General features: G+C 46.2%; 1 protein-coding gene across 1 annotated transcript in view; it reads right to left on the bottom strand.

Annotated features, from left to right (window-relative positions):
- Positions 1-399: 399 nt before the first annotated feature.
- Positions 400-27,974, bottom strand: part of ISM1 (isthmin 1) — a 75,430-nt gene continuing 47,855 nt past the window's right edge. The window contains exons 2-6 of the mRNA XM_045980084.1: positions 27,645-27,884; positions 18,483-18,747; positions 10,525-10,668; positions 5,652-5,741; positions 400-2,120 (exon numbers count right to left, since the gene is read on the bottom strand). Of these exons, the coding sequence (XP_045836040.1) occupies positions 1,603-2,120; positions 5,652-5,741; positions 10,525-10,668; positions 18,483-18,747; positions 27,645-27,884 (1,257 nt within the window). The 3' untranslated portion in view covers positions 400-1,602. The remainder of the gene's footprint in view (positions 2,121-5,651; positions 5,742-10,524; positions 10,669-18,482; positions 18,748-27,644; positions 27,885-27,974) is intronic.

Consider the following 27,974-nt stretch of genomic DNA (forward strand, 5'->3'; position numbering starts at 1 on the left):
CAGCATGGAGACCGACACGGGGCTCAATCTCATGACCCTGAGATTAGGATCTGCTCCAAAATTAAGAGTTGGATGCTTAACCAAATGAACCACCCAGACGTCCCTCCACTGGACTGTCTTAAGCCTTTGCTCTAGCCTGCTTTTCTTAGCTCTTTCTTAGCTCTGAGTGGGCAAAAACTTACCTGTGTGTCAATGAATTCAGCCTCCTGAAGACTGGCTTGACATTCTTGGTGCCAAAGATGTCGTGAGTTATACTACCCACCATCAAGTCAATCAATGAGCCTTTTATTCCCACCTGGTCTGAACCTACCTCTCTCCTGCCTTGATGCCCTGGGCTTGTTCTTTATGGTATTTGCATCATAAATATTTGCAGGTAACACATTTATTGCAGGTAACACATTTTATTATGATTTTATGATATATTCTCTTTTCCTGGAGTTTTGCAAGTAAAGATTGCATAAGAACAAACTCTTTGTTTGTCCTAAGTTCCACACTACATAACCAGGTCATATTACAATTGCTTGATGCACAAGCCTCAGTGACTCAATAAATACTTTACAAAAATAATGTTGTTTTTTCCCCCTTTCTTAAAACATAAAAAATTAGAAATTTTATAGATTTGAGTCCCCCTACTCTTTTTATATGTATTTACTGGTGATATATTGGTGGAGAAAAAAAATTGTTACGACAGTATTAGAATAAAATAGATGAAATGAGGTCCATGTTCTTTCCCCATCTATTTTGCTTTTGTTTTTTCTTCTGCAAAAGTGCTATTACCTGTATTTATGTCTGACCTTCCCGCAGCCTTCGGAACCTCCCACTAAGGCATGAGCAGAACTTCTGCCACTCTGTAGCCTTTTAGTAGAATTAGAGCATTATGCTAACATTGGCCTTTTATTTTAAAGCCTATTTAAAACCAGTCCTCAGATTTGCCCCTAAAATCCCCACGTGCCCTCCTCCCTCTATCCAATCTTAGGCAAGGATATTCTGGAAGCCAAGACTCCAGCAGGGTGCCTCATGGCTAAAGAACATTTGGTTTAAGGTGGGATTTTCTTGTTTTTGAGACACTTCTGCTGAGTTATTTAGCTAAAAAAAAAAAAAAAAAAAAAAAATTACTCCTAAATTCCCTTCTCTGCCACCTCCTTAAGCCCCTGTCTGAACTCTCACAGAAGTGATTATACAGTTTCACAACTCCAGCGAAAAGGTTATGCTTAAGTCACATTCATATTAAATAAGTTATATATAAAAACTGCTTATAACGTTTACAACTCAGTTTTGCCCTCTTTGCTCCTCCAGGAAACGCAGGATCTGGGTGCGCCTTGAATCCCACCCACGATGGCTTCCAGGTTCTTCTTCTGGCTCCTTTGTCCCCATTCGCCTGCCAACATCGCCCCTTGGAGGGATTCCAAGGGCATTTCGGATGGCAAGGTGGCTTCAGACAGCCATCACCCGGGGCTGGTGCGCACCCCTAGTGTGATTTATGAAACATACCCTCGTGGTGTATACAAATACCTACGGATGCGGGTAAGACCGGCCCTGCCCTGCCCCGGCGGCAGATCCGCGCACTGTGTTTGTGTCACAAATACCGGAGGGGACATCTCCTTAGTACTCTCTGGCCTCTTGGAACTGCTTGATGTAATCTTCGTCTGAGGGGCTCTCGGTGCACTTCTGTCCGTTGTTGGGAGGCCGGGCCTCGTTGTACCTGCTCCAGTCGCCCTTGCAGATAATCCAGGGCAGGACGTCCACCTTGTAGTGGAGCTCCGCTGAGAACTCGGTGCTGATGAGGTTGGGGGTCCCCGCTCCTTTGCCCCTGGTGATGAGCTGCATGTTGTCGCCATAGCAACAGTGCTGGGCGGCCAGAGTGGTGCTCTCCAGGGACAGCATGGAGCGAATGCAGTACCGGGCCGTGGGCTTGTAGATCTCCAGCTTCTCCTTGGGCCCACTGGCGTCCTTCCAGCGGAAGTCCTTGCGCTTGATGCGGTCGAAGATGTCCGCGGTGCTGTAGGCCACCTCGGTGGGGTAGGAGCAGGGGCAGCTGGGCAGGTCGTTGATGACCTTGTGCATGTACTTCTTTAAGAACTCACTTTTGCAGCCCATCCAACGCTCGCAGCTGTCGGTGTCTGAGAGAGACCACAGAGAACCCCTCTCACCATATGCAACAGGGGTGGCAGATTCACACTGACGTCAACTCCTCCCCTCCCAGGGGGAATCCCTGCGGGCCCCTGGAACCACCGGCCCTCGCTTTGGTCATGCTCACCCCTCTTGGCCTTGGGAGCTTTATTTGCAAGGCAACCTCCTCCCCACGTGATACCATGAAAAATTCCAGACACAGAAAAGTAGAGAGATGAAACTCCAGCAGCGACTCCCTGTCTGCCATCACCTAGGTTTAACCATTACAATTGCTTCGTCTGTCTTATTTCTTGAAAATATAGGATATGATTATCCCTGAATTTTAGGAGGCATCTGAGGAAGAAAGGGAGGATGCGGGATAACTCCGCTAACACCTATAACAAAATGAACACTAATTCAGGGGGCAATTTGGAATCTCCTCTTTAAGTATCTGGTAACAAGGTGGAAAGTGCCTCAAAGGAGAACTGGTAAGTCCCTGGTTTTATTTGTGCCACTCACTGACTGGATTAAGCTAGAGCTGGCGGCCTCATTTCTTAACCACAGACACCAAATAGTGACAGTCCTTGTAAGCAAATCCATATGATGAGATGCCTCAAAGAGGAAGAGGCAGGTGGCCCCTGCTTTTAGGGAACTTAACAGTAAGGCCCAGAGACCACTGCCCTCTAGGCTTCCAGCCAGAACCTGCCCCTGGAGGTTGTTGTATTTGGGCCTTACAGTATTAAAAGATGTCGACTTCATTGTCAATTAATTAATTATTGAACTAATTTAAGACTGAGGTGGTTCCAGTTTGTTAATGTGGATTCCTGGTTTTTTTCGAAAAACCAAGATAGGTTTGTGTGGGTTCTGCCCTGCCCATGGGAACAACAGGCCCCAGAAACAGGCCACTTGCATACGCCAAGGTTGAGCAGAACAGAATTTGCTGGGGTTGTCTGGGGCTGGGGGAACACGTTCGGTGTCATGGGAACAGAGGTTATAGGGCAGGAAGTCTGCTGGTATCAGATCGCGGGACTCTTCTGTGCAGTTTAGGCTTGTTCCGAGGGCACTGGGGAACTACTGAAGGTTTTGGAGTGACAGCTACTGGCTGAGTTGAATGGGAAGAAGATACATTCAGTGCTGGTATCAGTTGCCAGAGTCTGAATGGGAAAGGGCGGAACAGGAGGGATCAAGCGAGCTCAGAGAGTAGGGCCGCGGGGCCTGGGTGGGCTTGAGGGAAAAGGAGGAGAGACATTAGGAATGACTCCCTGTTCTGACCCAGATGCCTGGGAGGCTGGTGGTGCCCTAAGAAGGAATCAAGTGGCCAGGATGGGGGAGGGGTTGGGGGCAGGTTGGAGGAGGACACAGGCTTCTCTCGGTGGAATGAAGGTGGGGGGGGGGGGCATCTCTCAAGCACTCAGAAAGGCCTGGCCTAAGGGGAAGAGTGTGGATCTTGTGTTCAGTTGTCTGCGATCAAATTCTAGTTCATCTACTAGCTCATGCCCTCGTGCAGGTATAGTCTCCCTCCCTGTGCTTCAGTATCCTCCTCTCCAAACTGGGGATGAAAAGGATGCCCGTCTCTTAAGGCACGGTGAAGATTAAGCTGGAGGAACGCAGGGAGCCCGCAGCACGGAGCCCAGGGTCCTGCCCGAGGGGATGAGCCAAGGCTCAATTTGGGCCCGAGCTCTAAGATTCCAGCCCTGTGAGCCCCTGACTGAACAGCAGTGAGAGAATGCAGGCTTCCTCCTGGGAAATGTGTGTCTGCAAAGCCAGGGCAGGCCTCCTCCATCGGACAGGGTGTTCAGAAGTAATATTCAGTGAGGCCCTAGAAAATGGCTTGGTTATCATAATTCATGTACCCACAGAACATACACTGACTTATTTTTATCTATCAAACTTGGTAGATGTTCAGTGTAATGGGCATGTTCTAAATGCTCTGCCAATATGAACTCATTTAATTCTACAATAGCTCCATAAGGGGGCCCTGTGACCTCATACCATTTGACAGATCAGCTAACCGAGGTGCTACCAGGTTTGGCAAATGACCTTGTGCAGATCAAGCTGTATCCCATCTGGGTGAGCCTTCTTCTGTTTGGCCTTCTCTCTTCTCATTCCATGTTTTCCCTCCCCCTGGAAGGTTGTTCTATGTGGATGCTATCGGTGGACCCCTAGAGCCCTGACTGCTCTTTGGGTTGAGCCAAAGGGAGGACCTGGTCAGAGACCAGGGCGAGAGAGGAGAGTGAGGTCAATGCATTTGTCCTTGTGGTTCCTCCTTCAATGTTGCAGGTTGGCTACACCCTTCTGAGAGCCCAGAATGGTGGCGGGTAGTAGCCCTCTCTACACAGCTACCCTCATCCCTTCAGGCCAAGGGACAGTTAGGGTTCTCCATTGTTCTGTCCAATCCCTTCTTGGTGTCCAATCTACCCTGCTCATCAGACTCTCATTGAATGCGCCTTGATTACCTGATTCCAGTGTGTCGTGTTTGTTTCTGCCCAGAACCTGACTGACACCCATCCCTACTCATCTCTGTGTGTCTTTAGTCCCACCTCAGGTGTGGCTTTGTGCAACTGAACCTATCCTCTGCAAAAAAGCAATCAGCTGCCTGTCTGTAGGGTATGCAATAGGAAGAGACCTGAGAAGCTCTCTGTCCTCAAGAGACAACTTTTGTTGCTCTACCATTTAGTGTAAATTTCCTGCATAGTCTCTAATTTCTTTCAGGGGTGTGTGTGGTGGCAGCGGGAGGGGGGCGGGTAGTAAAAGCATTGTGTTTGCAGAAGACTCCCGCTAAAGGTAGTTTGTGTGTGTGAAGGACTGAAGTGGAAGCCCTGGGTCACAGAGAATTTCAAACTGCCTCCTGTTCTGCCGAGGCTGACGAAGTTTCGGGGAGAACGCGGTAATGTGGCAGAAGGAGTCTCACCTCTCTGCAACACAGAATTGCATCCTGAAGCACATGAAGCTATTTTTAAAAAGGAAGCTTTTGCCTTGCACCTAGCTGTCACTTGTCATTTGGCTTGGTTCATGCAGACTGTGTTTGGCCTAGCACTTTCGAGCAGATGAGTAGCAGAGTACGCCAAAGGTTTACGGAAAAATACATGTGGTAGAGGGAGGCAGGCATAATACAGAGAAAGCTCCTTTTCTCCCCTTCTTTCCTTTTGCTACAGAACCAAGACCAGCATTTCCTCACTTTTTGGGGACACTCCGCGAAGGCTGTCAGAAGGGTCCTGAGGCCCGACTGGAGCCTGAATCCATACTGAGGGGAGAGCTGTCCCACTCCCGTCCCACTTCTTATTATGGAAGCTGGGTGGCAAGCAAGGCAGAAACAGAGGGCGCTCTGCTCGGCCCAGCCTGCTGCAGGAGGCCCGGGATGGCTCTCTCTTGCTTAGAGTATATTCGGTGAGCGAGAAATTCTCTGGGAGTACTGGACCCCGTAAGAGGAAAATAAAACACTTAAATGGATACTAGGACAGGATGGCACTGCAAAAGCAAAAGGAATCTCCAAAATATTAAACCAATATTTGGATAAAAAACGGGGAAAAAGGTCTCCTTACCAACTTCAAACAGTTTGGTGGCATTAAACTCCTCGCTTCCCGCCAGCAGACTCACTTCGGTGGCGGCTGTCCTGAAGGTGTCTTCAATTCCTAAACACAGACAGGAGCTCATTTTTCCCTAGTTATATGGAAAAAGTTACCCCCCACCTCCTTAGCAAATCAAGAAACAAATACACCTGAACAAAGCCTTCTTTGTATTCATGACTACTCATGGGCAGGAACTTGCCAGCAGAGGAAAGAGTAAAAAGCAGGTAGTAGAGCATAAAATACATTAAAACCCCAGATACTATTTGCAGCATGAAATCAGATCCAAATGTGCCTGAATGGGTCTTAAGGAACTCATTCACTAGGCCCGGAATGGGGTTTGGGGTAGTAGGGGACACGTGTCCTTCTGCAAGTCTACCTGTCTGGTGGTGTCTGGGTGACAAACTGGATTAGAGGCAGGGGTTAATATTTTGTCTAGTGGTCTACACCAGTTTTAAGGACTGACTGCCAGGGTTCAGATCGTTACTAGCCTGTAACCCTGGTCAAGCCACTTAAACCTTCAAGTGCCTCAGCTTTCACATCTGTAAAATGGGGAGACACAAGCACCCCACCTCATAGTTAAATGCCCTCAAGGGATTATGTGTAAAGAAAGAACTTACAGAAGTAAGTGGTGAGTGTTAGCTGATAATTTCCCCAGGAGTATTTTGAGGATACAGTAGTCCACAGCTAAAGAGCAGATGTCGCACATTCTAGGACGTCCAGCACTGCCCATGATGCTTCAAAGAGAGTAAGCCGGGCTTGTCATTACTGGCTCTGAGGGGCTGAATCCAGTTTGTTTCATACTTCCCGGTTCCCCTCTCCTTCCCCAAACTACCACTCTCATCCAGCCTTCCCTTACAAACAGGAATGCTGTGTTAGCTAAGACATCTGAGGAGGCCGGGGTGGTGGAACATGATAGTCTATGTTGGTGGAGAGCCTTAGTGACCTGGGAGGCATGACTTGATTTCTTTAAGGAGCTCTCTCTGGCTTTACATGAGGCTCCTTGAACTTATTTATAGGGTTGACCTAAGGGACAAACTTTTACAGTGTAATCACTGCCAGGCCAGGGACACTGCCTGCTCCATGACTCTTTCTAGTAATGCTGAGAATCAACAAAACAAATAAAGAGATCCTGTTTAAAAAAAAAAAAATCCTTCATGTTCAAAGGAGCCCTGAAAAAGACTGGGAGGCCCAGGAACTGAGAGGCAGAAAGGATGGAAGAAGGGCAGGGTCAGAAAAGAAGAAAACGCAGGAGCAGGCCTGCTGGGCATGTTGCTCTAGGTGGTGAGAGAAAACAAGAAGGCAACATTCAGAATGGTTGCAGAGAAATATTCAGAATGGTGGTGGCCAGTGGGTAGACTTGGATCTGGTACCAGCTCGGGAAAAGAAAATAGCAGCAAGCCCCCAAGCCTAGACACTAAATGCTGTCTGTATCCATGAGTGGCTGAACCCCATATCTTTCCTCCTGGTGGCAGTGGACCAGTTTCATCATTAAGAACATGGACCTTGGAATCAGACTGCCTGAATTCAGACTCAAGATTGACCTCTTGCTGTTTGTGTGACTCATGCAAGTTAACCCTGTGCCTGTTTCTACAGCAGTCGAGTGGGTACAATAATAAACATCTACTTCATGAGGCTGTTGCAGGAATTAAATGAAATAAGGTACATGAAGACCTCAGAAATCTGCTTGATATTTAAGTCCTCAAAAAATCCTATTCTCCATTATCTTCATTATCATCTTTTCTTCTTCTTCATACTGTCTTTCTCTTCCTTCTTCATTGTTTTCCTGTCTTCCTTCTCTTCTTACCTCTCATCTTATTATTATTTATGGGTTTATTTCCACCTATCTAAATCCTATCACATCAGACATCCAACTCAGCTTCATTATGATTAGCATGAGAAAGATCAGAAAAATCATCTTGATGGTTGCTCCACTTCCTGAAATCCACCCACATGGCTGACATAGAGCCCAAATAGCCACTTGTTAAATTTCAGCTATATATGCTGCTTTGTTAACATATGCATGCCCAATCTGATCCTTCCTCTCTGCCCCCAGAAACCCTCTGCTCTTTCACTTTTTTTTTAATAGATTTATTTATTTATTTGACAGACAGAGATCACAAGTAGGCAGAGAGGCAGGTAGAGGAGGAGGAAGCAGGCTCCCCGCTGAGCGGAGAACCCGATGCGGGGCTCGATCCCAGGACCCTGGGACCACGACCTGAGCTGAAGGCAGAGGCTTTAACCCACTGAGCCACCCAGGTGCCCCTCACTTTTTTTTTTTTAAAGATTTCACTTATTTATTTGAGAGAGAGAGAGCCCAAGAAGAGGAGAGGGTCAGAGGGAGAAGCAGATTCCCCACTGAGCAGGGAGCCTGACACAGGACTCGATTCTGAGACTCCAGGATCATGATCTGAGCTCAAGGTAGTCCCTCAACTGATTGAGCCACCCAGGTGCTCCCCTCCACTTCTTTTTTGTTTCAAGTATCAGCCTTATGGTCTAACAACTGAGTTGTAGGAGTAGAAGGAGGAAGTCTGGGGGCATCTGGTTGGCTCAGTCTGTTATGCCCCACACTCCTGATTTTGGCTCAGGTCATGATCTGAGGGTTATGAGATTGAGCCCCTGCATCAGGTTCTGTGTTGAGTGTGGAGCTTCCTTGAGATTCTCTCTTCCCCCTCTACCACTCTACCACACTCCACTCGCTTGTATTCTCTCTCTCTCTTCCTAAAAAAAAAAAAAAAAGAATAAAAAAGTAAAAGGAAGTCTGTTTCAACCTCAACACCCAAACAACACATAATCCAAGTCAAGAAAGGGGTGGGAGACATGAACAGACACTTCTCCAAAGAAGACATACCCATGGCCAAGAGACACATGAAAAAATGCTCCATATCACTTGGCATAAGGGAACTACAAATCAAAACTATAATGAGATACCACCTTATACCAGTCAAAATGGCTAAAATTAACAAGTCAAGAAACAACAAATGTTGGTGAGGATGTAGAGAAAGGGGAACCTTCTTACAGTCTTGGTGGGAAGGCAAGCTGGGACAACCACTCTGGAAAACAGTATGGAGGTTCCTCAAGAAGTTAAAAGTAGAGCTACCCTATGTAAATGCACTACTGGGTATTTGCCCCAAAGATACAGATGTAGTGAAAAGAAGGGACACCTGCACTCCAATGTTCATAGCATCAATGTCCACAATAGCCAAACTGTGGAAGGAGCCCAGATGTCCTTCAACAGATGAGTGGATAAAGGAGATGTAGTTTCTATATAAAATGGAATATTACTCAGCCATCAGAAAGAATGAATGCCCAGCATTTACATTGATGTGGATGGAACTGGAGAGTATTATTTTAAGTGAAATAAGTCAACCCGAGAAAGACAATTATCATATAGTTTCACTCATCTGTGGAACATAAGGAATAAATAGCACAGAGGATCATAGGGGAGGGAAGGGAAAATTGAATAGGAAGAAATCAGAGAGGGAGACAAACCATGAGAGACTCTTAACTCTAGGAAACAAACTGAGGGCTACTGGAGGGGCGAGCTGGGGGGATGAGGTAACTGGGTGATGGGCATTAAGGAGGGCACATGAAGTGATGAACACTGGGTATTATATGCAACTGATGAATCAATGAACACTACTACATCAGAAACTAATGATGTACTATGTGTTGGCTAACTGAGTTTAAATTAAAAAAAGAAAGAAAAAGGAAGTTTGGGCGTGTGGGGATCAAACTTTGTCTCTAAAATATCTTTCAGATGAGGCCATTCAGAATGTGCCATTTATTAGAAGAATCTGAGATCTTATTTCAAGCTGGTATTCTACCTGGCAATGGGAACACATGAAATGCAAAACCACAGGCCAGGAGTTGGTAAATTGCTTTGTAAAGGATCAGAGAGTAAATATTTCAGGCCTTGTGAGTCACATGTGGTCTTGGTTGCATCTTTCTTCCCCCCCACCCTTTTTCTTTTCCTTCTCCTTTTCCGTCTTCTTGACCCTGTAAAAATGTGTATGCTGTAGAACAACAGGCCACACTTTGCTACCCAATTGCTACAGACAGACACAATGATTTTTTCCCCCCAATACAGCCTCTCACCAAGTTTACAATTAGTTTAGTTTTCAAAACCCTGACAATGCAGTTTATTTTTATTTTTATTGTATTTTTTGCTTCTGAACCTCCAGATTTTAAGCATTTGCCCAGAGTAGGCAATGCAAGTAATAATTAACTGGCGGTGCCTGGGGGGCTCAAGGTGTTAAGGGATTGATTCCTGCTTCAGTTCAGGTCAGCGTCTCAGAGTCCTAGGACTGACCTCAGCGGGGAGTCTGCTTCAGGATTCTCTGTCACCCTCTGCCCCTCCCCCCATTTACTTTCTCTCTCTCCCTCTCAAGTAAATAAATACATCTTTTTAAAAAAGTAATAATTAACTGCCAAGTGTCCTCAGTTTCCTCTCACGGATCCTTCAGTAACTCTCACGCCTCGCTGACTGCGTCTGTGAAGCCTCTCATCCTGGCTTCCTTGTGGGACCATGAATGTCTCTCAGCATGTGTCTCTTCAAGGCACAACAAATCCCGCATCAAAGGCTCAAGTTAACCAGAGTCCCTCCTTGAAATTGCACAAGTGCCCTGTGGCACTGTGTTCTACGTCATGACTACTGCAATTGTGCCGAAGACTCAGGAAACCCATCTTTGCATCCATTCAGCTCATTATTCATCTCTTACCGCTTCAGTCTGGTCAGAATTCTTATTAGGGAAATGGTTGTCCTTTAAAAAAGTGATTTTCTTTAAGGTTTAAATATAAGTGAAAAACTCCCGCTTGAACTTGGAGCCACTCCCCTGCATAAACCCACCTGGGCAGTTTGGACGGTCACATGTCCTAGATTCTGTCGCAGTACATGCGTAGCCACAAGACCTGGTCCGTTTCTGGTTGCCGTTCCCACAGGTGACACTGCAGACAGACCAGAGACTCCAGTCGCCCTCGCCATCTGTGGAATCTGGAAGGGAGCCAGGGATACGGTCACCAGCCGCCACCCAAAGAGTCCCCAAATCCCCCTTGTCAAGTAGCCTTCCAGTTGTCTTCTTCCATCGTTCTCGCCGCTGGAGGGGACCAGATGCCAGCTGGAGTCAAAAGGCTTGTGGCTCCAGAGTTCATTTTAGGGATTAGCTTGGTGAGAGTAGGGACTCTGTCTGAGGTTTCAAGTACCGTGGTGGTCAGCACGTTGCCAGGGCCTGACCCTTAGAAGGTTCCCGGTAAGTGCCTACTGAGAATGCATGCATTTGTATAGTATGGGATCATGCAAATACTATGGTACGTAGTTTCCAAAGATGACCACCATCACTTCCTTCCCTCCCCAATCATACATTCATTGAGAGAGCAAGAGTGAGTGAGCGAGAGAGATAGTCTATTTCCCCTTCCCTAAAATCTGAGCTGACTTCCGCCCTAGGAGCCTGGCAGCTTCCAACTTTCACTCTGGGCAATCCAGTCACTGTGAAAGAAGCTGAGGCTAAACTTGTATATTACAGGTCACAAGATACTACATACGTGAGTGAAGCCTTGTTGAACCTTCTAGCCCTTTCCAGTAGACAGCTGAATAGAGCAGATGCATGAGGAGCATAGCAACTGCCTCGTGGGGCCTGAACTCCTGAGTCACAGAATCATGAGAAATAATAAACTGGTGTTGTCTTAAGCCAATGAGTTTTGGGATGGTTTGTTATACAGCAGTAGATAACCACTACATAATGGTAAAGCTAGAAATGATCCTTCGAGGTCATCACTTAATATTTATCCAGTGAATATTTATTGGATAGCCCCTATTATATGCCAGGTTTAATTCTAGGTATATGGGAAATACCATTAAATAAAACTTCCAAGATTTTTGTCCTGGTGGAACTAATATTTTAGTAAGAAGAGTCAGGTAATAACTAAACAAAAAGTAAGTAAGTTATACAGTACATTAGAAGCCAATAAATGGTATGGAAAAAAGGAGAAGTAGACCAAATTGGGGGGGGGGGGGTCTTGGGAGTGTGAGCGGTGTAAGGAAGGTCGGTATATTATCAAGACTAGTTTCTCTTTTTAAAAGTAAAGAAACTGGGCACCTGGGTGGCTCAGTGGGTTAAGCCACTGCCTTCGTCTCAGGTCATGATCTCGGGGTCCTGGGATCGAGTCCCGTATTGGGCTCTCTGCTCAGCAGGGAGCCTGCTTCCCCCTCTCTCTCTCTACCTGCCTCTCTATCTACTTGTGATCTCCATCTGTCAAATAAATAAATAAAATCTTAAAAAAAAAGTAAAGAAAAGTAAGTCCTAGTGTGACTGGTGGTTGGGGGTGGGAGGACTTATCCAAGGAAATAAGGGTAACAGAAAGGAAAGCCGGGGTCCCAGTACTGAGTCCTTGATCTCTACAGCATGACTGTCCTGCATCTCTACTCTGTAGTAATTTTCTCCTGGTTTATCCAGATCTTCCTAGAGCCTTGGGGCCTCTGCCAGTGCCAGGCTTGGGGCAAGAGGCATGCGCTCTGCTGGGAAGGGGTCCTCTTGGTTCGTAATAGGTCGTGGTGATCATTATTATGTAAGCCCAGCAGGAATGTAGTCCACACATGTTTCTACCTGCAGTGTGGGCTCTGTGCCAGCCTCCCAGGCTGTTGTTTACATGGTGCTCACTCAGAACACTCCTCAGGCAAACACAGGGCCGCTGAGTCTCCTCAGCCCATTAAACGGAGTTGGGGGGGGGGGGGGCGGTGGTTGTTCATGGTTGTATCCTTAGCCCTAACCCAGAGCAGAGAGTTTGCCCACACCTTGACTGCCCCCAGGGCCCCTGTCCATTTCTCCTCTTTCCCCAGAAGGAATCTTTCTGTATTATGATCTTCTTCTAAGAGATGGTTTTCCAGCAACACAGCCAAGCCAGATGTTTGAAACTACTGCCTCATGTGAAGGAGTTGGGCCTCTTTGCCCAGTGTGAGCGTCTTCATCTCTCCCATTTCTTAGTAGGCATCAATAGGTAGAACTGGAGAGACAAGCTGCTTCCAGGGGGAGAAGCACTGAATGCTCCCTCCAAGACCTCTGTGGTCTGGTGCCTCTTGGTCATCTCCCCAAGAATGTCAGAGTTATGCCTGGAACATCTGTGATATCACACTCTCATCGGGGGGACATTCAGGTGCAGTGGGTAACAGACATACATGAACACACTCAACAACGTCCTACATGTACCACCAAGACCAGCTTTGTTGAAGGGGACAGCAACAAAAAAAGTCACAAAAAAAAAGTGTAATGTCATTAGACTCATGGAGGGGGGGGGCGATGGGCCAGTCAGAATAAGTTTACTGAGTACATAGGTAGAGTTCCTGTCACTTTTATGGTGGGTACATAATCCAGTGATGCCAACTGGTATTCCTGCTTGGCTTAGCAGAAGCAATGGGACTGCAACCATTTAGAAATCTCTTGCAATCTTTCCTTCCTGTTGCAGTAATATGGAGAGATAATTTTTGGAAATATCCTTGAACTTTGAGATTTCAGCATTAACCCTGCCATGTGGCTTCTACTGGAATCTTTGCACAAGGTAATTTCTGGTCTTGGTTTCTCGGAACTAAATTACTGAATGTTAATACTGCGTCAGATTACGTGAAAAATGACTTCTATAATTCTTCTCCCCATATCTACCCTGTGGTTACTGTCCTCTCTTGCTCACCCCAGCCTGGGCCATGTGACTTGCAATGGTCAATGGAAAAATAGCAAATATGATGCAAACAGAGGCTGGAAATGTGTTCATGCATCAGTGCTTGCCCTCTTGCTGTAGAGAACTCATCCGACACTATGGGAAAAGCCAGGGCTGGCTACCTGGAGGGTGAGGGACAGCTGGACATAAACCCTAGCCAGCCACCTGTCCGGCTGCAGCCCCATTGCTGAGGGAAGCCATCCTAGACCTCCAGACCCAGCCAGCCCAGGGCAGAGTTGAAGAACAGTCCAGGCAAATTGCAGATTCTTAAGAGAGAACCTATTTGTTCTTTTAAGCCACTAAATTTTGGGGGTGGTTTCTTAGCAGCAAAAGTTAACTGTTAAAAATATACCATAAAATTCTCCCTAAAATATGCTTTCTAGATGAGTCGTGGACTCTGGAACAATGAAGGGCTTATTATTCCAATAAGTGGCTTTCTTCATGCTTTTATTTTAAAAGCTCCCAAAGTCCTTTATTTTCCAAACTTAAAATGTGGTCCCCCCAAATCAGGCACCGAACAGTTCCATCACCACGTGGCTGGTCATTTCTGTTAGGCTAGTGACAAAGGGCTAAGCATGCATGTCAGCTCACCACCCTGAAGGCTCCATAGCCGACTGTCTTAGACAAATGTCCCAGGAAAGACCCTCCTCTTGGGGAATCTCTATTTGTTTAATGTGTGCAAAGAACAGAAGGCTTTGAGGGCAGTGTTCCTTTCTGCTTTAATAAAACAAGTCTGTTCTCATTTGCTCACCTGCCAGGGAACAAGCTCAGAGCAGAAAATGAATGTGAACAGCGGTAATTGCTGAGATGACAACAATGACAGTAAAAAGCAGTCCCTGTGACATCAAAGAGCTCAGTGAGGGAAGAAAACAATCTGCAGTGTACTGGGCTGAGAGCTGGGTTTCAAGCATGTCGTTTGAAATTTTAAGGTAGTGATTAAGCAGGTTGAGCGCACTAGAGATCTGTGGGTCGGTTAGCGTCTGGGCAACTGGAGTGATTTGGTCTTGACTTGGTCACGGGCAAGCCTCCATTACTAATCTTAGATGAGAGTGGCTACCAATTACTGAGGGTCTGCTTTAACCAGCTTCTCTGTCTAAACATACTGATTAAGCTCCGATAATAATCCTGTGGGTAGGTGGAAACATCCTTCTTTTATGGATAAGGAAACTGAGGCTCAGAGAGGTTAAGGGTCTTGCCTAATGTCACACAGCTCAGACCTGGCAGAGCTGGGACGAGAGGCAAGGTCTCTCTGCTCCTGCCGTATGCTCCTCTATACCCCAGTACCCCTGCAGCTTTAATTCTGGCCCACATTGGCCTTTCTTTTTTAAGACACCCACTTGCATGGCCATAATTCAACATTACAAAGAAAAAGCCTTGACAAAAATCACTGGGAACTCTATTAACAAAGGCCTCTGACCAGTCAAAGAATTGTAAGGAACAGAGTCCCAAACCCAGGTTACAGTAAGGAATTGCCTACCTGGTTTGATTTTGCAGGTTATTCAGAACAGTTTTGGGAATGGTATACCACTATTTGACAGAAAAATATTTCTCTGGACTCTTCCCTTGTCCTTGATGATACTTTAAGTATCTCTACAGAAGGCGTTTCAAATGGAGCATCTCAAATACAGTCCAAAGCAGAGCCATTGTGCTCCCACAGTCAGCAAGAGGTCTAACCAGCTTCCGTCGTGTGTTTTATAACATACTCTAAAGATGCCATTCTAGTCTATTTATTTTTCCCCACTTGTTTTTTTTTTTTTTTTTAAGTACTCTTTGGCCACAAACATTTAAATTCCGACTAAAGATGCTACCTTTAAAAATCTGAAATCAACATCCTCCACAAAGACCAGTTCCTGGTTTTGCATGCAGGTTTAGCATGCCTCAGACTAGCCAGCACACCCTGGCAGTGGGTCTGGAACCCCAGGAAGTTTGCACTGCTGGAACCCCGCCTTCCCAGGCCTTCTCTCCCTGGATCCTTCACAGCACCAGACCTAGGGACAAATACTTAGAAATTGTTTAATAGTTTCTTGTTGATTGAAAAAAAGAGTATTCAGCTCTTCTGATGCTACAGAGAATTCTGGAAACCACACGTTCCTTGTGAACCCTTCAGAGAAGCAGCCATTCATTCATTCACTGGGCCCGCTGCTGAGCATTTGCCACATAGAGTCGTGCTACTCAAAGTGTGGTCCGAGGACCAGCAGTGCTGGCCTCAGCCACTGCAACAGAAGCTACACTGGAAAAGACCCCCAGGTTATTTGCATTCATGTTATAGTCTGAAAAGGATTCCTTTAGGGGTATTATAAGGCACAAGATTTTCTTGATAAAGTAGCTGTCCTGGGATCTACTCCAATGATGAGGGTGTTACTAAGAGATACTCCCAAACCATAAATGATGGGAGTTTCTCCATGGCCCTGAGCTGCTGTCAGACCCAGACGCAAGACCCTCCACAGGGATTCTAGGCCTAGAAAGCTATGGTGAAGGTGGCTGAGGCAGCCACAGTCATGGTCCCAGTAGAACTGAATTCTATCCTCAAGATAGACATGGACTATGTTCTTCATGTTCATGAATTCACCAGAGCGTATTCTGTAAGGGCTTTAGATGCAAAAGTTGTTTCTAGTCGTGGTCTGCAAACTCTGGTGAGCCTGAGAATCATCAGGGGAAGCTGGTTGCAAAAAGAAAGAAACAAAAAAGCAAAGAAAGACTGATTCCAGGTCTCACTCCCGGACATTCTAGTTCGGCAGAAGGATAGCAGCATCTCTCAAGTTGGGCTTCACGCCCACTTAAGAGCATACTCACAGAGCTCTTAAAACCTGATGTTGGGCTGCACCCCCAGAGATCCCAATTTAACTGGCCTGAAGAGAAGTCTGGGCATTGGGATCTAAAAAATTGCTCAGGCGAGTATAAGGAACAACCAAGACTGAGGACGGTCAACTCTGGAATAGTGGGCCCAGGGCACCAGAGCCCCCTGGAGGGCTTGTTCAAACAAGATCTGGGGGATCCAGCCCAGAGTGGCTGGTTCAATAGGCCTGGGGTTGGGGCCTGAAAATTTGCATTCCTATCGCAGTCTCAGGCCACGTCGATGTGGCTGATTTGGGGTTCACATCTTGATGACTGTTAGTATAAAGGGAAGGGGCTGAGGCCAGGATTGGTAAATTTTAATTATGTAGTCAGGGGATTCTGATGGGGAGGGTCTGAGCTCCAGTCTTCAAAACAATGTCCCCTGTGTGCTGGGCAAATGGTTAAGTCAGAACCTTGTGACATGTTGGACTGGCACCCAGGGATCTTCTGCATTTTCCTTGCTTAACACCATAGGACTGCCCTCTCATTTCTGTCTTCCCAGTTAAGCATGCATTTCCATAATCACTCTGCTGTCCTAAAGGATATGATTATTTTTGTTCCCCAGAGAGGCAGGATAACAAAGTGGTTAAGAGAACAGACTCTGGGCTCAGACTGCCTGAGAGGTCTCAGACTTGCCTCAAGGTCAAGTTGCTTCACTTCTCTAGGCTTCAGTTTTCCCATCTGTAAAATGGGGTATCTGCCTCAGAGAGCTGATTAAATAAGTTAATATATGTGAGATGCCATGGAGAGGGACTAGTGCTTGGGAAGTGCTATATAAATGTTGGTAATTATCCCTAGTCTTTTTCTCTTGGAAAATAGGTAAACTCTACTTCTTCTGGAAAAGGGAAGGTTTTACAAGCCTCCTGGCTAGGAGTGTGGGAGTTCTCTTTCTGCTCCCCTAGCCTGTAATGTGTATTTCGACCATGGCACCGTTTTCCTCTATCACTCAACTTTTCTCCCTTGTCCATGGACAGGTGAGATCCCCTTTAGGGAAGACCTGTGTCTTTCTAATTTTTGGATTCCTGGAGCCTAGCATGGTGCCAGCCATAAGACATGCCCTTAGAAAAAGGTCTTCCTGTTTTGGAAGTTGCTTAGTATTGTCTATTAGTGGCAGAAATGACTCTCCAACACAGAGCTGATCTTTTTACTGAGAGATGGAGGTAAGGGGGAGAGTATAATGGTGCGAGACAGGTCATTCCCATCATAGAACCTTTGTTCCTAAGACTGCTGATGGTGAAGCCACAAGAACACCGTCATGATGGACGCATATGTATGACCTCAGATATTCTTATAATGCAAGGCAGGCTGCACGATTCCCCATGAAGCCTTGCCAGGTCTCCTCCTCCTTCTCGCATAATGTTTCCCAGCTTCCTTTGCATCTCAGTGGGGACTATACGACAGGTGTCATCAACAGAGTCTGAGTGGATGTGGTGTGTACCATTTCCAGCTCGAGATGGTAAAGAGCATGTGTGCCTTTTCCAGGCTCCACCTGTCTGTCTCCTTGGCTGCCAACCAGATGTAGAGCATTCAGTGCGTAACTCAGGCCCTGGAGGTTGGTGGAACTCTAAGAGGGAAGGAGCCTGGATCCTTGAATGATGGAGTGGAGCTGAGTTTCCCCCACTCTGTCTCCTATCCCAAGTGAAAAACAGTTTCTATTATTTAAGTCACTGAGTTTGTAAGGTGCTTGTTACCTCCCCTCTCCTCCTCTAAACACTTGGGAAACTAGAAATCCCAACTTGGCATCTTGAAATTTATTGTCTTGAAGCCTTCCATTGACAGCCCATGAAGCACACGTTCCTGTGGGCTCCCAAGGGCTGCATTACTGCCAATGTCAAACGTAACATGTCTGCCTGCTCAAAAGAAGCAGCTGGGCACCTATCTTTGGACTAAATTGATTTTCAGTATGAATTTTTACACTAAAATACACCAGGAAGTTGATTTGGTGATTTCTTCATTTTTAGAAATAAAACTAAAACTTGGGGTGGGGAGAGGCAGAACCTCAAAGACCCCTAACTAAAAAAAAAAAAAAAAAAATTCTCTCCTAGGATAATTGATATGATTTAAAAATTATAGTCTTTCCGGAAAAATGTGGCTGCTGGTGCCTTCTTGGGGCTTCTGTGGAACAAAGTCTTTATGAGGTATGCCTCATAGAAGACCCAAAACCACATACTGTAAACTGGGTTTTGCTTGGCTCCATGTCCATTAGGTCTCAACATCCTCATTTATTCTCCCCACCAATTTTATATCACTGGGTGGTAAACTCACCATATTCTGGCTGCTCTTTGGTTTCAAAAGTCCGGTGGCCTGGGGCTGGACGGTCCCACCCCCTGGGGGGGTTGAGGAAGTTGCTGTCATCTGAGGTACTCTCGTACTTATAGTCTTGGTCCCCGCTGTTGGCCCTCGTCAAGGACAAGGACCTCTGCCACCAGGCCCTCCAGTCGGGGGATGGGACTGACCAGCTGGGCTTATTCTCTGGATGCTGATCTTTATCTGCTTCAGAGTCAGGACCGTCCACCACCTCTATGGTGACCTGAAGAATTCAGAACAGGCCAGAGTCAATGAGGAGTCTATAGCCTCCAAACTAGGTACCCTCGGAAGAAAGTCTAGGAGAGCAGAGGGAAATGATGGATGCGTCTCTCATGGAGGAATGCTGAGACTACATGGTGATACAGGATGGAAAACACCTAGAGATGGCCCAGTGGGCCCCATGACCAAATAGGACTGATGTACATGGGCCTCAGGCTGGAAGGACACTGGAGTTCCTGATTTACCGATGACTACATAGCTGGGAAGTCTTTAATTCAAGCAGTAAACATGTACTATATGTGTCCCTGAAGTAACACAGAGTAATTATAATAAAACCAAACACTTACTGAGCACTAAGTCTGTACCAGGCACTTTTGTAAATGGTCTACATATATTAATTTATTTAATCCTCATAACAACTGTATAAAGTTGGTACTGTTAATTGCCCCTATGGTTGACTATCCACAAAGATGGCCCCAGTAATTCATCCCATCCTTGCAGGTGTGTGCTATATCTCCCATTAAGAAGGGATTTCCTCTCTCTTTCATTCTGTGACTTACTTTGTGCAGTAGAATATGGTAGGAGTGACACCATGACAAGTCTTATGAGGTCTTACAGCTTCCATTCTCATTCTCTCGGAATGTTCCTACCACTAGAGATAAGGAAGCCTTACACATAGAGACCAGGTGAAGAGAGAGGCCACCTGGTGGAGAACTGAAGTACCTCAGGCAAGTGGCCAGCTCCAGGGCCCCAGTCACGTGAGCTGGGACAACCTTGGATGCTTTAGCCCAGCTGGGTTACCACAGCCAAGACCATGTGGACCAGAGACCAGCTCTACTGGTGGAGCCCTGTTCAAATTCCTAACCTCCACGACCGCGAGCAATCCAATGGTCATGGCTTCAAGCTGTTGAGTTTTGGTACCTAGGCAGCAACAGATTAGCTTTTCACAGAGAAGTGAACAATCTGCTTAAGGTCACACAGCTGGTAACTGGCAGATGTGGATAGTCTAGCCCCAGAGTCCATGCTCTTAACAACTCTGCCACACGGCCTCTCAAAAAGTCACAGAAATACCATCCCCTCATGCAAGCAAGGGGCTGACAGGGGCTGGTTGTTGCCACATGTGTGGAGGTGTGAGCACAAGGTCCTCAAGGTCCACAGCTGTGACTTTCACTCATCCCATATCCGGACTCTGTGAGCAGGCTCCTCAACCAACCCGCAGGGTCAGAACAGAGAATCCCAAAGCCAAGGTTAGAACTTGCTCTCGGATTTACAGAGCCTCGTTTTGAAGTCACGGGGCTGGAAGAATGAGTTTCTTGGCTCTGAGAGACAATCAACGTCGAGAAACTTGTTTAAAAAATATAATAAGAGACTCACTGGGTTCCTTTGGCCATCACATAGCCCTTGCAACACCCCCTGGATGAGTTGTGTGCAAATGAATCAGAAACACGTGCTCTGAGTAATCAGCGCAAGCTGTACTGGGCAGATGCATTTCCAGTTTCGCCCTAAGCCGACATCTGAGAGTTGCTGGGATGCTCTGCCAAGCTGCACCAGGCTGTGCCCATCCCTGAGACCAACAGCCCCTTCCTTGTGGGCTAGGAACAGGGAGATTGGAATTCTCCTTGCTTTGACCGTCCAAGGAAGTTGTTGGGCCAATGCTGGACCTGGGCTGTGGCCTTGTGTGTTCCATATGCAAGGTCAAGAGTACTACCATCTGTTCCGGAGAGTCCTCAGGCTGCAGCCAGCCAATATGAATCTTTTTTCTGGTGTGGGATGCCTAGAAGGGCATCCCTGGCTTTATTCCCCACCACCACAATTCTCCCCTCCTGAAAGCATCCCTTGTATATTTATAAATAATCATGGAACTTTCAGTAATCTGTCAAAAAGGAGAAAAAGGAATCATAGGTCTTGATTCACTGCCATTTGTTGGAATGGCTGGTTGCTGGAGGGTGGCTGGGACCCACACGCAGCTCTGGAACGACAAGTGTTGCAGGAGCGTGCAGCTGGGTGGTGACAGGGCAATACTGAGCCTTTGGAGACATAATCTGTCTCCACTGCAGTCCGGTCTCCCTCTGCTTACAGACAGAACACTGAGCAGCAGCAACCGTCTGTAAGGCTATTAAGGGTCTCAGAGGCGAGACGTTGCCAAAAGCCAGGCAAGCCTGCAATTATGGTAATAAAATCAGTCTCTGGGTAGAAGATAAGGGGAACATGCCCAGCAGTTTTGGTATTCCATTTGTATTCAAACTGGAGTCAAAGGGATTGCCTAAGCAAGACGTGCCCTACAATTTCTCCAAGCCGGGAATAAAAACAATTTCATGTTTTAAGCTATTACCGTCAATACGATTTCTTTTTCCAAAACCGTTGCTCGGATCCAAACAAAATAGACTTGTTGCCTGGCCAGGCAAGGAGTAGCAAAATACGAATTTACTCCAAAAACTATATCGATGACTAAATCTCAACAGCTTAGAGATTTTTTTTTTCCCCTTTAATTTCTGGCCACTGCCCCAATTGAATTAAACACAAAACAAAACAAAACCCGCCAAAACCAAAAAAACGCACAAACCTTAGAATCCACCCTTCCCTACAATTAATAATGTGGAAATCTTACACTGATATCAAAAGAAGAACTCTAATCCTGAACCTGAAGTTTTATAGGCATCCAATTAAAGAAACTTAATGAGCACGATCAGTGGCTTCTCGGAGGGCGGGGATTAGTTTTATATGTCCTGTTGCTCTCATTCTGTTTACATGTTCGTTAGCATCAAAGAATGTGTTGATAAAGATGCCTTAAACAATAATCGATGTGATGAGCTGAAGGTGTGGGAGTGAATACAGCAGATTTCCAAGCCGATAAAGATGCTAGACCTTACCATCTTTTCTCTTCCTTAATACACGTAACTAAGGTGTCTTAGCATATTTATTTCTTCTGGACTTTTCCATACCATGAATCAAGACAGTACAAGCAAGAGAATGCTTTCAAAAGACCCAAGTCCAACTTCTGGCAGGATCTTGTCAGTGCCAAAAAAAAAAAAAAAAAAAGAGAGAGAGAGAAACAGAGTCCAAAATAGGTGCCAATTTGGGGAATTCTGTCCAAAATTGGGAAATGAGGATAAGATCCTATGAAGTGTTACTAGCTTCCTTCCTTCTCTTGATAGTTAAGACATTTCTTAGAAACAAACTCTTTATACTTAATCTGAAAAGTCTACTGGTTAATCAACTAATGACTCTGAGAAAACAGAAGTCTTGACCATCTCAGCTCAGGAGAATCTTCTAAAATCTTTTAGCTTGGTCCTCTAAGCCTTGACAGCTATGGTGACTAGGTAGGCATGGGTCAGTATTTCCCAGACAGGAACATGAGCCCTAAGGTGAAGTGATTTCCTCAGGAGCACAGAGCATCCAGGGACAAGAAAACAACCTCCAGTGAAAGCCAAGATTACGCTCCCCCCTCCTTCTTTGACAATTGGTGCAAAAAGATAATCCCCTCCTCTCAGACTCACTGATGCCCCAGAAACAACTATGGCAACCCAGTTGACGGAGGTTAGTGCTCTAGGACTCGCAGCGTGCTGGCCCAGACATTCTTGCTTGTTCTTCACAAATTATATTTGAATTTTAGGCACAGAAACCGGCGTGGAGGATTTACGTTCCTGAGGTGAAGAGAGCAAGGAAGACACAGAGCCGTCCCAACACAAGTTCTTGTGATTCCCCATTATTTTATACATCTTGTGATTCCCTATTATTTATTTATAAATAAAATATATTTTATTTATTTTTACATAAATAATATTTATTATTCCTCTGTCATCTCAATCCATGGTTATCACCAACCTGCACCTACTCGTTTGGAGAAGCTTCCCATATACCTGTCCCTCTTGCTAGCGGCTTCACATGGACGCTCTTGCTTCTTCATCCTCACCACAATCCCCGCTTCTGTGCAGTATTGTAGGACAGAGGTACTCACGCATAGTATTACCATCCCCATTTTACAGACAAGGAAACTGAGGCATAGCGAGGTCCAGTAACCTGCAGGAAGCTGTCTATCATGGCCAAGCCCTTGGGGCACCCGATACCAAGCACAGGTCAGTGGGCTCTGGTGCTCATATTCTGGACAATACACCCCCATAAGAATCTCCACCATACGGGCTGTCCCCAGAGGTGTGTGGGGTCATGTTTTGGGCACAGAGACTCCCTGGTTCTTGGTTGGTCAAAGTCACCATTCTGAAAGTATTTTAGAGAGAAAGGAGGAAGGGAATAAAAAGTACAAGCACATACATTTGTAGCCCTGGGGCCAACCCATCTGATTGTATCTTGTGGCCCTCCAGAGGCTGGCAGCCGTGTAAATAAGTCTGCGCAAGGAGAAAAAAAGACCTCTAGGTGACTATTTTAAGTCTCCCTCAGTGGGAAAAGAAGAAATCAGTATATTGGTTGAAATGAATCCTGATCTCAGCTCGATCCAGGAAAAAAAAAATAATTGGTTGTGAACAGCTACTGTGGTAATGAATTGATGGAGAAAGCCTAATAACGAGTTTATTTTAGAGACTTTTGTCTTTGTTATCTGACCATCAGCTGCAGACCGAAAAGCCAGCCAACAAGACTCAAGTTCGAGTCTAACTTTTCCTGGGAGAATTTCCTTTCTTTCCTGAATGACGGATTTATTTAACAAAATCCAACTTCTACTATTGTTTCAAATTTAATACGGAGATTGCGTTCAGGAGTTTGAAGCTGTTTCTTTCTAATTTGTGCCTTGCTGTCTTTTTCCTACTCACTTCCACGGGCCTAAGTGGGTCCCGCCTGGCTTAGAGAGGAGGGGGGTTTAAAAAAGCCCCCCAAAGCTGGGCTTTTTAAAGGACTTCCATTCCCCCAAAGTTAAGAGGTCCAAGAGGGAGGTGACCCCTTGCACGGGCTTGGCAGTATCACTTTGGAAAGGTGTGGGTTATTTGGCGGGAGGGACAGCAGACCCCAGACCCAGAGCGTGGGAAATTCTTTCAGACACTGGAGGGGGTGGGGGGGGGTTATTCAGAGAGAAGGTATTAAATTCCCGTTCAGCTCCCCAGCTTCAGTGAAGGACAGCTAGGTGGGGGCAAGGGGCAGGTTGCCAGGGGAGTGGGGGGAGACAGGGCCAGGGGCCCTGGCAGCGGAAGCCCCGTCACCTGTCTTCGCTCTGCTCCCCAGGGAGAGAAAAAGCTTTGACGGCCCTGGGGGATCACTAGAGCTGTCTGCCTGGCTGAACCGCCCCGTGTCAAACCAGTGCATTTCAACAAAAGAGCAGTGCTGTAAGGAAGGGGTAAGGGCTGCCAACACAGAACCCATCACCCCCTTTTAGAAAGCACCTCATCTTTTAAAGGACCACCAGGGAACTGGTTTACTCAAGTGCAGTGGTGCATGGGGCTGCGGCGGCCAGCGCTGTGTGTGTGTGTGTGTGTGTGTGAGCGTGTACGTGAGCGTGTGTTCTTGTGTACGCATAATCACACACACTCACACACTGGCCTAGGCTGCGGCTCTCAGGGAGAGCAGCTGCTTCCTTCTTTCTCTGAATATCTTCCCAATTGACCTTTGTGGTCTTGCAGAAAGAGAAGGCCAGAAACACAGCTCAATTTTCTTTTCTTTAGGGCCAACAGGTCATCAGATCAATAAAACCTAGGCTGCTCCTGCTCCTCTCAATGGCCTGCGGGAGGCTAAACAGCCATGGGGATTGTGCGGAGCAGGAGTGGAGTGGCTTGTCTAGACAGTGGGCGGAAAGGTGGTCGTACCTTAGACTTCATGGGCTTTGCACGATATTCTGATATTTGCAGCTATGGGGAAACCTATGCTCTTGGGAGCTATGGGGATCTTTGCTGTCCAAAGCCCAACTCAGGAAGGAACGAGGACATCCAGGAGCGCCCCTGTTCTCTTCCCGCCCTGTGCTCCAAGGTCTCCCTTTCTGAACCTGTACCTGAAGGCGAACTTTTGGTTCCCATGCTGGGCGGGTGAGGTGGGGTGGTGGTTAGACAGACTGAGAGTAAAGCACTGACTGCTACAGTGCCCCTGTTCTAAGTCTATATATGTAAACATGTCTCAGAGGGGACACGGCAAAGAATTTCTGCAGAATGACTGCCTTACTGACAGTGCACAGGGAAGCTGCTTTCGATAAAAGTCCAAGAGGCTTTGCCAGACTCTCGTGTGGGACCTTCTCATAACTCACCTCCATTTATTTTCTGCCCTTTTGGCTCATTCTAGTTCTCTCCATATCCACCAACTCCAATAGCCCCTTGCCCTCAGGAAGCCAGGTGGAACTGTTCCAGAGCATTCTTTACTTCCCATCCAGCTAAACCACAGAGATGAGGATGATTTAAAATGACCTGTAACCCTGGGTGCTCTACTGACCTCATGCACAGATTGATCCATTGTGTGGACTGTAGAAGGCTTAGCACTTTACAGGTGCCCTGCCCTTTTGGGGAAAGGAATCTGGGTTTCTCAGGTCTGAGGATCTCAACCACTGTTCTTCCCTGACATTTAGGTTTATGTTTTAAAAAGGCCCAAATGAGGTCTGGGGATTCCTAGGCTCACAGATTTATCTGGGAGAGAGACAGGGGATTCTGAGAAATTCTGCTCCAAATTTGGTTCTTAGGTAGAGCCCCGTGTACTTAGTCACTTTCCAATGTGAGGACACTTCCTGCAACCTTCAGTTCCCCTGCATCCTGGCATTTTCTTGTAACTTTACATAAGAAATTTCTTATTTTTTAAAGGTTGTATTTATTTATTTGACAGTGAGAGAGAAAGAACACAAGCAGGGGGAGCAACAGGCAGAAGGAGAGGGAGAGGGAGAAGCAGGCTCCCTGCAGAGCAGAGAGCTTCATGTGGAACTCGATCCCAGAACCCTGGGATCATGACCTGAGCTGAAGGCAGATGCTTAACTGACTGAGCCACCCAGGAGTTCCTACATTCTTAAATCCACTACTTTAATAGCTCAATACTGAGCATTAAATCCCACAGTGACATTTCCCACCTGTGGGGGAAAAATGTGAGCCACAGCAAGCCTAAAATTGCTTTGGACATGGCCTAAGCTCCCTTGGAATGAAGGTGGCCTGGTCCTGAAACCATAAAATCTATAAAGAAGGGGGAAAAAATCACTTCCTGCAGGTAAAGGCCCAATGGGGAGCACTGTTGAATAACAGTAAGGAGAGGTCTGCACCTTTTTTTGCCAGTCCACACCTCCCGCAAGTGGATCCTTTATTCTTTAGCAGAGAGCCATGTAACCACTTCCTGGAGAGAGAACAGTGGAGTGAAAGGCCTGTTTTTCCAATTAATCAATTAGAACAATGCAAGACTCCCTGGAAATGTTAACAGGTGGATGCAGTGATTTCTGCGCAAGGGTCGTCAAAGAGTGACCTCTGAAACATTTTTCATATCTAGACCCTTACCAGTATCCTGTTCTATTTCTTCCTGTCTATTCAGACCTGTTCACAATGGACCAGAGCATTTTTTCCTCCTCTGTCTCCATGTTCCCTTTGGCACTGTCTTGGGTGGTAGCTGGGACCTTCACGCCTATGTCATTTCCTGGATGGAGAGGGTCATGCATTTCTTACTTTCTCATAACCCTAACACAGCATTTTATACACAGTTGGGGCTGGTCAACATTCTAACTGGGGTGTATTCTCAGGGACATTTGTTAGCCGCTATGACACTGGCGTGATGAGCAGAACTCTGACCAAGGAAATCTGATCTGGAAGGTGTCATGCAGAGAATGTTAGTCTTGAGAGAGGGAGAGTTAACTTAATTAAGGATCAACTGCTCTGAGGTCAGGTTCAGGAACTTTCGGCCTTGTAAGCTAATTGGAATTTGAAGCAGAGAGGAAGAATAAGAAAATGCTGCCCTTCCCCAAATGCAAAGAATGGAGAACAAAGTTCAAGGTAGACAGGATCTACACTAGAGATGAGATTGCCTTGTTGACTAGTCCCCTTCCTTGGCTATCATGGGCACCATCTCTGGGAAGACACAGAGGGAAGTACAAGCAAAATTCAAAATCAGGAGTTTGTCTGTGAAACGTGGATTGGTAGGGTGAGTGTTCTCAGGACCCCAGGAGCCTAGATTTGAGCTTCAGCCACCATTTACTAGCCATGTAACGTTGGGCAAACCAAATAGGAACTTCTTAAGTACCTGTTGCTTTACTGATTATGGAAAAAGGATGTGTGCTTCATCTCCTTCATGAGGGTGTTTGGAGTCAAACCAGATCAACGTTTGCTTTGTAAAGCATGTCTATTTCAGTATAGAGGAGGGTCATTATTTTTAATCCCAGGTACCCTTTTCCCTAACCACCTATTTTCTTCAGCGTCATCCCAGCCCGTCTTAGCGGTACAGATTCATGTTTCCCTTAGCTACTTCTGTTCTCACCTCCCTTCCTCTCACTCAACTTTTTGAATCAGACCTTTACATTTTAGAGCAACTGAAGTGTTTCACCTCCTGAAGGAGTTGCTGGTGTCCAGGGCAAGCTAAGAGGGATTTGAGAGTGTGCCTTCCCCAATACCTTTGAAATCATACTGTGCTTTGCCGAGAGAGCTTCCATGTTAATTGGCCCTTTTCTACAGCTACCCTATTTTTTTAAGTTTCAGGACATATAATTTTGTTTTGTTTGGGCATTTCAACATCTCTGAGAGCAGGATGTATTGTAATCATTGCTGTGTCATACTTGAATTATCAGTGTTGTCTTTCTTTAGTCGTGCGTCAAATAATGGTGCATCTCCCAATGCAGGCTATCACAGAGAAGCAATAAAACACTGGTCCTACGGAGATAATCTGATCCTTAACCAGATTCATAAGGGGTTAAGAATAAAAGTGCGGGAAGGCAGTGGTTGCTTTGGCATCAGATCAGGACACAAAGAGATAGGTTGTTTCATTTTCTTCCACCTTCCAACTCTCAAGCATTACCTGGATATTTGGATTCTGCCCATTGATGTCAGCTTTGGAAAGATCTGGAAAGTTTGGGAGATCAAGGAGAAAGGATCTGGGGCCATCTCTTTGCAGTGAAGGGTGCCCAGGCTCTTGCCGGAATCGCTGTCTGGGGAAGGGTTGGTGTGCAGCCTGGTGGTCCAGATGTTCCCCGGCTGCTTCTTTGGAGAAAGGAAAGCTCGTTTCTGATGCAGAGTCACTTTCCATGTGGAGGTTATTCTAAAACAAATAAACAAGCAAAGGAACAAATAAATAGGAGGCACGTGATTTGAGAATACTCCCCCCTTAACAGTCCATTAAATTCAAGAG

This window comes from Meles meles, chromosome 16 (assembly GCF_922984935.1).
Source record: "Meles meles chromosome 16, mMelMel3.1 paternal haplotype, whole genome shotgun sequence".
Taxonomy (NCBI): domain Eukaryota; kingdom Metazoa; phylum Chordata; class Mammalia; order Carnivora; family Mustelidae; genus Meles; species Meles meles.